Genomic DNA, 12,665 nt, shown 5'->3' on the forward strand with positions numbered 1-12,665 from the left:
GGAAGGCTAATCGGAGAAAGATTCTGTTAAGTTTTAAATATAATAGCAGTTAGTGCAGATTAAAATTGTTTTATGTAACGAGTTAAATATACTCTAGGTATAGCAGCGATGACACGGACGATGATGGCAGCACTGCAACACGAAAAAAGAAAACCAATTTGCGCAGGCAGACGATGGCAAATCCGATGCCTCCACCCATGTCTTCTGCAGTCCCGTCACCTGCTCCCTCTATTGTATCCAGAAGTGTTGCCAAACGTAGGACAGCTACAAAGGATCCAGAGTCAAAGAGTTTATCAGAGTCTGAATTTGGGGACCATCCATTACAAGTATCGAATCACTCGATTGTAAAAACGGTACACAAAAAGTATACAAGAGCTTATAATGTTTCGAGTACCACCGATGGATTAGAAACAGGCTCTGATTCAGACATTATGGAAGAAGTAGATAAAAATCGGAGCCAGACCATTCATAAAACGAGTCCTGTTAATTCGTATGAACTCGGGAAGCGAGATCATGATTTACCAATTTCAGACCAGCCCTCAAAACCTTATGATATGAAATCGACATCCTCTTATTCTGTAAAGGATGATAAGTATTCATCACCTTCGTACAAACCAATTATTTCATCTATACAGCCAATGAAAGAAGATATTTATGTGAGAGATAAAAGCAGTAATGATCCCCTTGCTAATTTTGAAACTCCATATCTGTCAGAGTTCACAAGAAGACTCAGCTTACAGTCATCAGTAAACTTACCTTCAGCTTCAAAATCTACAGTAAGAAGTAAGTATTTTGGTTGTGGTAAATATGCATAATTTGTTAATCTTGTTAAATTTGTAAAAATATTTATGCACACAAGAAGACTGAGATTTTTTTACATATAATGGCTTTGGACTTTCAAGTTAGGCATATTTAAGATTTAAATGTTTAAAAATTATTTTGATTAGTTTTGGAGAATAATTGCAAAACTTTTTATTTAAAAGTGAGAATGAAATGCGTACAGAGTATGTATTGCTGAAAGACATAGTTATTGCTGTTGAATTATCATGTCTTAACAGACTTGACGTCACTTTTTAGGATGAGTTTAATTAGAAATTACTACCAAATCTTTCTCCATAGCTAAAAGTTATTGATAGCATGTATATCACTAGCTCATAAATGGAAAGGTGATTTTAGGTTAAGGATATCAGCAGCGCTTCATGCAATTTTTGTTTTATATCTTGAACGATTGGTCATTAAAATAATTTACGGTATACTGCAGAATTGAAGAAATATGCAAATATATATTTTCTCATTAGAACGTTTTGGTCAAATACTATTGAAATAACATGATAATCACAGTTATTGATAATTCATGATTTTTGAAATAGTAACAGTAGCCGCATAATGAGTCTCGTCACTGATGGTTCATTATAGAATACATTTTTTTTTCCATGTTTTGTTTGGCCGATTTTATATTAAGAGAATGTTACATTTTTCTAATAATCATGCACAATGCTCGGTAGGTTTTATATTCGTTAAACTATAAATGTATGATTTGATTAGATTAGGTTTTAAAATGCATTTTTTTCAGTTTAACTCTATGATTTAAGGTCCCACTTTACATCGAACTTCAGCTGGCTTACCTGAAGTAAAGGAAACTGATTCGAATGGTCATTTTTCTACATTGCGATCACTATACCCATTGTCTGCTTCAAGGTATACATACCTTTTATTTTATTATGTAATATATCACCATCTAATGTTTAACATCTCCAATTAAGATGATGTGAATGTGGCATGAAAGAGGTCTCATTTATGAACATTTTCTCCGAACTGGGTGTATCAAGTTGTTTCAAACTTTACAATGTGATTATGAGGCTATAAGGAAAGTCCTGACATCCGTGAAATTTCAATTTTTTAAAAATTTGTTTATAGATATTTTGAAAATTTGTTATAAAAAATGAAATTTCATGGGTGTCAGGACCTTCCTTATAGCCTCCGTATTCAATTTGTAAAGTTTGAAACGATTTAGTACACCCAGTTCAGAGAAGTTTCATAAACAATCGACCCCTCAGATGCCACTTTCGTGTCCCCTTAATAGTAACATTGTAATATAAATCAGTATAGTTTACAATGATATAATTAATGTACACTAAAATTAAATTAGCTGCGTAAAACGTAAATGTGACAGGGATGCTCTTTTACTACTAATTCTCTTATCTGGTCTTCTCATTCTTAAAATTATGTGCCTTTTTAAAATTTGGATCCAATTTAATCAATATTTTTAGGCATAGTTTACCGTCTAAATCAGATAACTTACATGTCAGTTTGTAGAAACGTTTTCAGTTTTGTAAAATATCAGGTTTACTTTGATAAAATTGTTATACCTGCAAATATTCCATTCAATTTTTTCTATCTAAAAGTTTTTATTCATAAATCTTTGGCACCGTTGACATTTTTAAAGAATGTGGAATGTTCAGAAGACACCATTTATAAATACTACACATTTTGTTGAATATGCAAACTCTTAAGAGGATATGAAGGGCGCTAAGAAATTTAATCGACATCGATAAAGTAAAATACCCTTTTAGGTGGTAATGCCGTTTTGAATACTCAAGTGATAACATAAGCCGAAGCGTCCCATTACCGACATTTATATTTATGTTGAAGTCTTTTAGAGTCTACGTTGAGAATTATACGAACTGAAGGGTTCTATATGTCATTTCGGTAAAGTAATGATAAAAAGATCGATGTAAAACTGCCGAAATCCTATGATTTCATGACTGTTTATATTTTGACGAACCAACATCGCCATCTGTGACGTTTAGCTGTAACTAAATGTATGCTCTAAAACACATATTCGAGCCACGAGACAAGCCAGCATTCTCTTGTAATCGTTTGTGAACGTATTTTCTATATTTTCCCACCTTACTCTGCAATATTTAATTTCTACGGTATTCTAAATTGTTCGTGCTAGGTCCTGAAACTCTTCATTTTCGATTCTGAGCCTCCAAGAAGCGTGAAACATCAAAAACGTGCACGGACCACGCCATGTTGGTTCTAGTCCATGATAAGTAAATAAACTTTGGATGAAAAATGAAATTTCATGAGTTTCAGGACCTACTTTAGGGCCTCCATATTCACGTGATAAAATCTGAAACGAATCGGTACACCCAATGCAGAGAATACTTTCACGAACGATTTGAATTCTCAGATATATTGTATAGTCTGACTCTCTTTCATATCCTCTTAAGTCTGCTAGATTAATGAGAATTATTTTTTTTCTGTCAAAATGTTCGCAAAGTAGTTTGGTAGAAAGATTGCAAAGTTTACGATCATTTTGATATCGGTTTTTCCTATCAATGAATCATGTTTGCTTTGTTAGTAATTAATTCTTTACTTGTTGATTTAAAGGTTTATGAAATCGTCCAGGTTTCGAGATATTGGAAGGACGTATAAATCATCTGTGGGCAGTAAAGACGAAGTGAAAAATAATCAAAATTTGATCTCGGTTTTGCTGGTGGTAGTTCTGGCCCTATTTTTTGGAATTCTAGCTTTCGTTTACTTGGGCCTTAGTGGGAAGTCAGACATGCCATCTCTCACACCGGGTAGGTATGGGAATTCACAGAACGAAAAACTATAATTTTGCACGGGTGTTAATGGACGTATAAATGCATGACACAAACTTTTCAACCTAATTTGTCAATTTTATATAATCGTGGTCAGCAAGACAGCGTTGGAAATCGTAATGATCGTTTTATATCCTACACAAATTTTTAACGCATCGCGTACAACAGAAGCTTAAATTACCGTCTAGTTTACTAATATTTTCGAAATTGAGATAATTTCCCTGAGTACTCGGTAATGTATAAAAATAATTTTCCGATACATTTGCAAAATATTATTTACATTGAAATTAAGATAACATTTTTGTATACAATATAGATAATATTGATATATGGTTGTTAACTCGCGTTAATGCAGGATAGGGTAATTACCATTTGATGTCTACTATTTTAACCGTATAAATCACTATTTGACAGTTTTAATGAGATCCTTATCTGAGAACCTTTTATGTAAATTATATTTTGAATTGGATACTTTTTACATTACATACACGTCATTTGTTTTAATAAACACACATTTAATTTAATTTTGTCATTTTTTTACTTAGTAACCATAGCAATGATAAATTCAACATGAATGATAATACTCAACTTTAGAGACATTATAATCTAAGTTTGCATTGAAAACAACAGAATTTTGCTTGAAGGGTAATATATCATTGTAATATTCAGAGTATGGTTGCAATTTTATTATACAGGTGATAATCAGATTTGTACATAGTATGAAACAGGGCCCATGATAGTTGTCTGTTTGTGTTTGTTTTTAATCTCGAGTACTAGTGGACGAATTTTGCCGTGATTTTTATTTTATATAGCATCTCTTTAGGAAGGTTTAAGCGTACGAAACATTAATTTATGACAAAAGCGAGCCTAGTAGTGACGATTTTAGTAAAGCAAGTCGACAAAACAACGGAAAAATAGCTCTTGTCCGAAGGGCTAGTCGTTAGTATTGAATATTATAAAATTTGGTTTATTATACGTCCATTTTTCATGAATTAAGGTGATGCGAAAGGCATCGAGAAATTTAATCGATGTCGATAAAATAAAATTCATCTATACCCTTTTTAGTGGTAACGCGATTTTCGATACTCAAGTGGTAGCATAAACTGGCGCGCCATGTTACCGACATTATATATTTATGTTGACGTTTGTTACATTCTATGTTGAGAATTATACAAAATCAAGCGCTCCATGTGTCATTTCAGTAGAACAATTATAGAGATTGAAGAAAAAACAGTCGAAATCCCGAGGATTCATGATTTTTTATACTCTAGTAGACTGACGTCGCCATCTGTGACGTTTAGTTGCAACTAAATTTTCGTCCTAAAAATTTGTGTTACCCATGGGACATGCGAGTATTCTCTTGCAATCGTTTGTGAAAGTATTTTCCATATTTTCCCACCTGAGTTAGTAATATTTCATTTCTATGGAATTCTAAAGTGATCGAATTAGGTCCGGAAATTCTTAATTTTCGATTTTAAGCCTTCAAGAAGCATAAAGCATTAAAAACCTGTACGACGACGCCATGTTGTTTCTAGTCCATGATAAATACATTTTTTTTTATAAGAAATTAAATTTTGAAAGTTTCAGGACCTACCTTAGGGCCTCCATATTAGCGTGGTAAAATTTGAAACTAGTCGATACACTCAACTCGGAGAATACTTTTACGAGTAATTTGACCTCTCAAATATGTATAGACTGACCTTAAGGTGATATGAAAGGCGCTGAAGAGTTTAATCGACGCCGACGTTGTTTCGCTCTTCCTTAAGGCCTCCATAATCACATGTTAGATTTTCAAATGCATCCAGTTCAGAGAAAACTTTGATAAATGTTTTAACGCTTCAGAAGCCAGTTTCGTATTACCTTAAAAAATGCTTAATAGTTTAATATTTCGGACGGGTTAAATATTCTAATGGAATTTATCTTTATTACATAGTTGCAACTGTAAAGATATCTTTTTATATTTAACAATAACTGTTTTGGGCACAGATGTTTTTGCATAGTATTGCATTTGCATTGCATTGCATTACGAAATTAATTTGTTTCTTTAATGGTTTCATTGGAAATGTTCTGAGAAAGTTTAATAGTTACACCGTACATTTAAGGGGGATTGGTACATTATTCTCTCTGAGGGTGTTTTCAAACCTACGAGAGTTGGAATTAGAGAAATTTCGCACCCAAAAATGTTTATACAGGATGTATTCTGAATAGTAATATTATGGCGGTGCAATAAGGCCTCTACCGTTATTCGTTTAACACTTACGGCATTGTTACACAGGATCATTAATGAAATAAAAAAAGGGGCAACACAGAGAAATTTGTACACCTATTAACTTCAAACTATAACTGGGAATTGCTGTAAAACAGCTAAACTCGATATTTTTGGATGCGAATACACGAAGCTGTCAACGAGATTTTCTTCGCATAAAACTTCCGCGTGTTTCCGCTAGGAGCATTAGTGTACGTCGTGACGTTGCTGCGCGTTGGAGAAGGCGCAGGGTGCGACCTGGCAAAATAGCAAAAACATGACCGTACTTATCGGCATCCTTGTAGTATTTCCCATTAGATACAATAAGTAAACGCATCGGTACTTAGAAATGTTAATTTATTTTGTTTTGTGATACAACAGATACCTGTTTTTTATGGAATTTCGTAGTAATAGAGTCTTTATTTCCTTACGCAAAATATAAAATTTCTGATTAAACCTGATGCCCGATGACTAACGCTCTATGTTGGGGTACAGGTGCATGATAATTCGATCAGCATCTTGATTACAATGCCGCGACTACCGCTAATGAATCTCCACAAAAGTCTAGAAAGATGCGGAGATACGGCTCGGTAAATAATATGCTAGCCAACAGATGGCACGCTGTAATCATCTCTCTTAATCTTATGGCGATATACAGAGGGTAACAGAATTAGTAGTCACGGTTTAAACAGCGCTATCCTTGTCAAAAAAGCAGTCGAAAAGTTCTGTACTATTTTTTCCTACAGTACATAATTTTCCTGTAATAAATAATTGCAGCACAGCCAATCAATCGCGTTCCCCAACGGAAGGCATAGCGGAAAAGACGCCGGTAGTGCTGTGTTCGGCCGTCTGCGGCGTAGCAGCCCTATCGGCGTCTTTTTCGCTATGCTTTCCGTTGGCGAACGCGATTGATTGGCTGTGCTGCAATTAGTTATTATAGGAAAATTATGCACTGTAGGAAAAAATAGTACAGGACTTCTCGACTGCTTTTTCGACAACGGCTATATGAACCGTGACTACCAGTTCTGTTGCACCCTGTGTAGCGGATTGTATTCTGTCCATATCTTACAGTACCCGCTTTTCTGTACACGTCTCTCTTTCTCCCAGATGTGAGATGTAATTGTTCGCCAACTTTAGAACATCAAACACGAACATAGAATCTGGGCGTCTGTGCAACTTTTGAATTATTTGTTACCACGACACGTCACAAGTTTTTTGACTGTTTGCCGTTACGCGGCAGCACGGTCAACTCGGAGTTTGCTGAGTAGTATACTGGCGGATTTGTATGCCTTTCCTTTTTATGCCCGATTTTTTCATATCCCCGAATAAGAATATCTGTCAGATGAGTAAAAATTTTTATTTCACTGAACTGTAAGGTTTGCTATCTGGAAGATAGTTAAATGTTTCGGCCAGTCTGGTAACACTGCAAACGTGAGATGTAGCTAACTCTATGAATTATGGAACATTAAATACATCTGTCCACTGGCGGAAAATTTTCCATTTGATGTTTTTTTTTACTTAATATCCTCTAGTTGCCGAGTAGAAGTATTTTTTTTAGAAAATAGTTAACAATTTTTTATTATTATATGATATTGGGATGAGTGATACGTTTAACGAGTCAAAATCACAGAATATGTATTATTAATATTAATTAATTAACGCTATTGCGGTTCAGTATTAAATGAAAGGAAAATTGAAAATATGTACATTTTGATTAAACTATCGTACATTTATTGTTTATCATACTGAATGCAAAATTATCGTTCATTTTGCGTGAACTTCGCAACCAATTTGTTAGGTCATACTCGTTTGTGGCCTGTAGGTTATACAAAACATTTCCAAGTTCTCCCATTGATGGCGCTGTAGTAGATATCAGTCAGATATCTGTTACTCAAACTACCGAATAACTCTTAAGGTGATGTGAAAGTGGTTACACAGAGATCTTGTCCATGAAAATTATTTCCAAACTGGGGGTACCGAATCGATTAAAACTTTACAATATAAATATGGAATGTATAAGGAAGGCCCTAAAACACATGTGATTTCAATTTTTTAAAAATTTGTTATAAAAAATAAAATTTCATGAGTGTCAGGGCCTTCCTTGTAGCCTCCATATTCACGTTGTAATGTTTGAAACTATTCAGCACATCCAGTTCGGAGAAAGGTTTCATGAATGATTGACTCTTAAGATGCCACTTTCACATCCCCTTAACTGGAAATAAAAAGTACCAAACTGAAATATATCTCCCAAATAACTTTATCGGGTATCTTTCAGTACGTGAAAAAATCGGGCATTACCCTGGCGGCACTATATTCGTGAGGATCGTATTCATGTCCGTTAGTGTGTACCATTTCCCCTTAAGTAGTCATATGATGATCCACATGTGTAATTGAACAGTCAAATTAATAAAAGTCATTAAATCTGTTTTAATCATAGCTGTATAAACAGGGAAAAATCGTTATACTAAAGAAAGAACTACGAGGAATTTGATAGTGTTCAGAAAGATATTTGGAATATGGTCCACTTGTTATATTTGGCGTAATGGCATAGCCTTTTTAACACCTTTTTAACGAAAGAAGGAATTACGAGGAATTTAAAAGTGTTTAGAAGGATATTTGGAATACGGTCCACTTGTTATGATTGGCGTAATGGCCTTTTTAACACAAATTCTGATATATGCGTATACGGGGGAAATCTTATGAAGGTGAATTGCTTGGTGATTTATAAGTTACGGTTAATAGTACTACTATTACTCATACAACAATGTGTGATGATAGGCCGTTGAATTTGTGATCGAGCACTGCTTTTTCGTACCAAAGAATTCAGAAATCTCCATAGAAGCCCAGAAGGATATGGACGTTTGATGCTCGATAGTGTGTTTGCCAGCGGATAGCGGCGCTGTAATCATCCCTCCATCTCTCTTACTCTTATGGCGATATATTGCGAATTGCATTCTTTCTTTATCTTACACACAGTATTCGCCTTTCTATACGCGTCTCTCTTCCTCCCGTTTGTCAGATATCGTTGGCTAACCCATGCGATCTCTTTTTTACCCCCACTTCTGGTTTGTTAGCCAACTTTTAGAGCATTAAGCGCTAACAGAGGATCTGGGCTTCTATGGGACTTCTGAATTCTTTGTTCGTTCCCACTGGTACGTTTGCTCGACTGATTAACACTATTTCTACCAAATGTGTCAAAAGACACCTTTTAAAATTTTAACTTGAAATTATTTTCAAAGTTTAATAATTTTTTCTCAATTAATGTTTTGAGTTTTCGTATAATAATTGTTAAATTTATTTAGCGGTATCATTTTCCTCCAGCTCATCAAAACCTTTTGGTCGTAATAGGTATACACAAAATCCTGGTAGAAATAGTGTTAACAAAAAAGGCGTGTTTTCGCCCCAAGTCCAATCTATTTTGGATCTTTCAAAAGATTCATCCTGTATAAATCGTATTTAATACAATTTCTGAACAAGATTTTATTCAATGTTCAAAAGCGGTAATTACAAAAGTTACTTTCACTACCTGTCAATCAAAATTAACGTACATGACATTAGTTGATGCATGAAGCTTTATATAATTTGAAGATGATACCAAACATATTGAAAGTTAATGAGTCAAACATGTTCCAACATATTACGATTTGTCATTGTAACAAAGCAATACGAGAGGAATATTGTGAATATTTTAAACGATGCGTCAAAAAAGGCCTAACTGGTTATTTCATTGTCTCGGGTATTTAACCATTATTTAATATTTTGTACTTTCTGCAATTTATGATAAAACTTGGTTTAATAGATAATTCGTTGACAAAGTGACTATTAGGAGTAAACAAAATTCTGAAAAAATAATTTATTTTGTATGTAACTTTATCTTTACATCTAAACAAAATTAGTTGATGATTGCAAGTAGTACACTAATTCTGTTAAGAGGCAAATTCACGGAATTAATGTGCATATATTTTTAAATCGAATAATTATTGCCATATGCACCATATTGAAATATACCACCTGATGAATTCAATTAACAAAAATAAAATAGAATTTATTGTTAAATTGGTATTCAAACATATAAAAGTTCTAAAAATTTTGTTTCAAATTATAAAAAATGTGTACTATAGGTATACAATATTTTATCTTATGTATTATATCTCAATACATGGCTGCATTTTAACAATTTGACGTTTAAGTGAACCATCATCCTTCCGGTTAATATTAGTTTAATATTATCTATGGAAAGACATTTTATTTACGTTATAACGGAACTTTATACTAATAATGCATATTTTTCCATTTTCATTCATCCTTTGGTTAAACAGGGGCAATAAATAAAGGAAAAATTAATGAAATCATTAACAATTTAAAGAATATGCCTATTTACACATTAACATATGTATACTTTCAATATGGCGATTTGTCATTTCCGTGCATGATAGAAATACGATATATTAAATGTTTGCATTCTGAGAAATGGTGTAGAATTATTATACTATAAATTTGTGGGAGGTTTACATAAATTATCCTTATTTTGCCTTCTGAATTTTTATATCGATTAATCGAGACATGTATTTCTAAACGCCATCTACTTTTTTCTATTGGTCTTAATTCTTGATATATGAAACCTAGATTAACAATGAGTTATGTATTTTTATCTGAATGTAAAAGCAATAAACGTAATATATTGGACACCTACTCAGGTTTAGCATTTTATTTCCTTTACCTAATATGTCGCTTTTTTTATAATGTACGATATTTACCAATGCATTGCGAACAAATAGGTGGCATGTAACAACAAATCGAGAAGGATAGCGGAATGTAAATAATGTATGTAGCAGTACAACAGACACCCAGAAAGTATTAGCGTCGAAATTAGTTCGAAACAGTAATTGAATTTAATTTTAAACGACTAGACAATCTTTTTTTTTTCTAATGCAATTAAATTAATGCGTGGTTTCTTATAAACCTAACGTATGGTCATCTATGTAAAAAATAATTTTTCTAGTAGATTACAATTAATTAGATACAAATAGCCAATGGTTTAGAATAGGGGTGTTTAATCTGCAGCTCACAATTATTTTTATTGTTATTATTTTATAATTTTTCCTAATATACTTTATGATTCAATTGCGTAGGTGATAACAGAATATTACACTGCATAGGGTAAACTTGACTTTCTATCTCCTGGAGCATGCTTATTCATTTTGACAAGTAAACAAAAAGGGAAATATTGTCATTTGCATATATTAACCTTATTAGATTCCTGTATAACGCGGTTAATATGTTGCGCGTTGTATAAAATCATGTTATATCAGAATTTTCCTCATTTAACACGAATAATATAAATAGTATGTTTGGAATAACTATTGTCATGTCCAATTTTGTTTTTTGTCCAAACAAAATAATTAAGAAAAAGAAAAATCGGTAGTAGTGGCATTAACAAACTATGTTATGCTAGACTAAAATAAACGGGGAATTCCTCATTTTGTTATATATTGCGTTATATAAAAGTCATCGCAATTTTTTTAGCGCGTTGTATTCGCGTTAAACGGGAGTTTACTGTATACTATTTTTTTTTGTACGCAGTCGAGACAAGTTAAAAAATTGAACATCCCTAATTTAGAATACTAGTAAGCTTCATCATATGGGTAATAAAATATCACATTTAGTATCATACGCAAACATTTTTATATTTCAAATTCGAACTGAATTATGCATTAATTTTCTCTTTAAGTGAAATATAAAGTTACTTACGAAAGAGCACTTTCTGAAATAATTCTGCATTACATTGCATAAATATTACTATAATGGTTGCCATGTAAACATTGACATTTGCTGGTTTTATGCACAATGTATGTAAAATACATCCGAAGTGAATCTCGCGTATATATGCAGTTATTGAGAAGTATTATATCACTTATTAAAATTTTTATTCATATTTATGCAAATTATAACAGTAATTTATTCCAACGCTCTATATTATCCATGTATACAATATTCAGCAGAGTTATAAGTACATTACGCGTAAAAAACAGTAACAATATCAATATATAATTAATTTAAGTGCTTTTTCTTTATTTTTACTTTATTAAAACAATTTATATAACTTTATTGAGCAATCATTAAAGACGTATTTTTATTTTTCTTCTTCAGAAGCAGTTATTAAAAATTTTGCAGTGTAATTAACATCATTAAACACTTTTATGTTCACGTATCGGATCATAAATGATGTATCTATCTAAAGAATATTATGTGATGTTACTTAACCCCTGGATTCTCCCGACGATCGCGATGACGTCAAGAGGTCCGCCATTGCGATTGCCGGGGGTCTTTTGAAAAACTCGTCGTATAAACTGACATTTGCTTTAAACGAAATACTTACACAATAAAAATCGGTGCATTCAAGTAACTACATCCAAGACAGCAAACAAAACCAAAATTAAACAATATAACAACATATTAAGACCTACACAAAAACAAAGCACGCGGGAGACGTTCTGGTAACACCGCGTCACCACACAAAGAAACAACCGCATGGAGAGCTACTAGCTCCTTGTGCTCTTACAACCCATAAAGAAGACAAACTCGAATACGGAATAAAGGAATAATGCACAAAACAGTTTAACAGTTTGAGTTGGCTAAGGTGTCCTAACGGATACTGCAGGCCAAAATTATAGGATAGGAATAGAAAATAGGGGGTGCAAAGCACCATCACAGAAACAACAGAAACATAACTTAACCCTTTGCTGTACGAATTAGTTCCGCAAAGTTCGGGTTGAAACGGTAGGGGGCGCGCTCGCCGAACGGGCCAA

At 33.2% G+C, this 12,665-nt stretch overlaps 1 protein-coding gene across 1 annotated transcript in view; it reads left to right on the top strand.

The window, feature by feature from the left end:
- LOC105704076 (inner nuclear membrane protein Man1) overlaps positions 1–12,665 on the top strand; it is a 29,567-nt gene that overhangs the window by 1,562 nt on the left and 15,340 nt on the right. The window contains exons 2-4 of the mRNA XM_012432965.1: positions 98–783; positions 1,593–1,698; positions 3,397–3,590. Coding sequence (XP_012288388.1) covers positions 98–783; positions 1,593–1,698; positions 3,397–3,590 — 986 coding nt within the window. The remainder of the gene's footprint in view (positions 1–97; positions 784–1,592; positions 1,699–3,396; positions 3,591–12,665) is intronic.

The sequence above is a fragment of the Orussus abietinus genome, unplaced genomic scaffold, assembly GCF_000612105.2.
Source record: "Orussus abietinus isolate OABI.00-Male unplaced genomic scaffold, Oabi_2.0 scaffold84, whole genome shotgun sequence".
Taxonomy (NCBI): Eukaryota; Metazoa; Arthropoda; class Insecta; order Hymenoptera; family Orussidae; genus Orussus; species Orussus abietinus.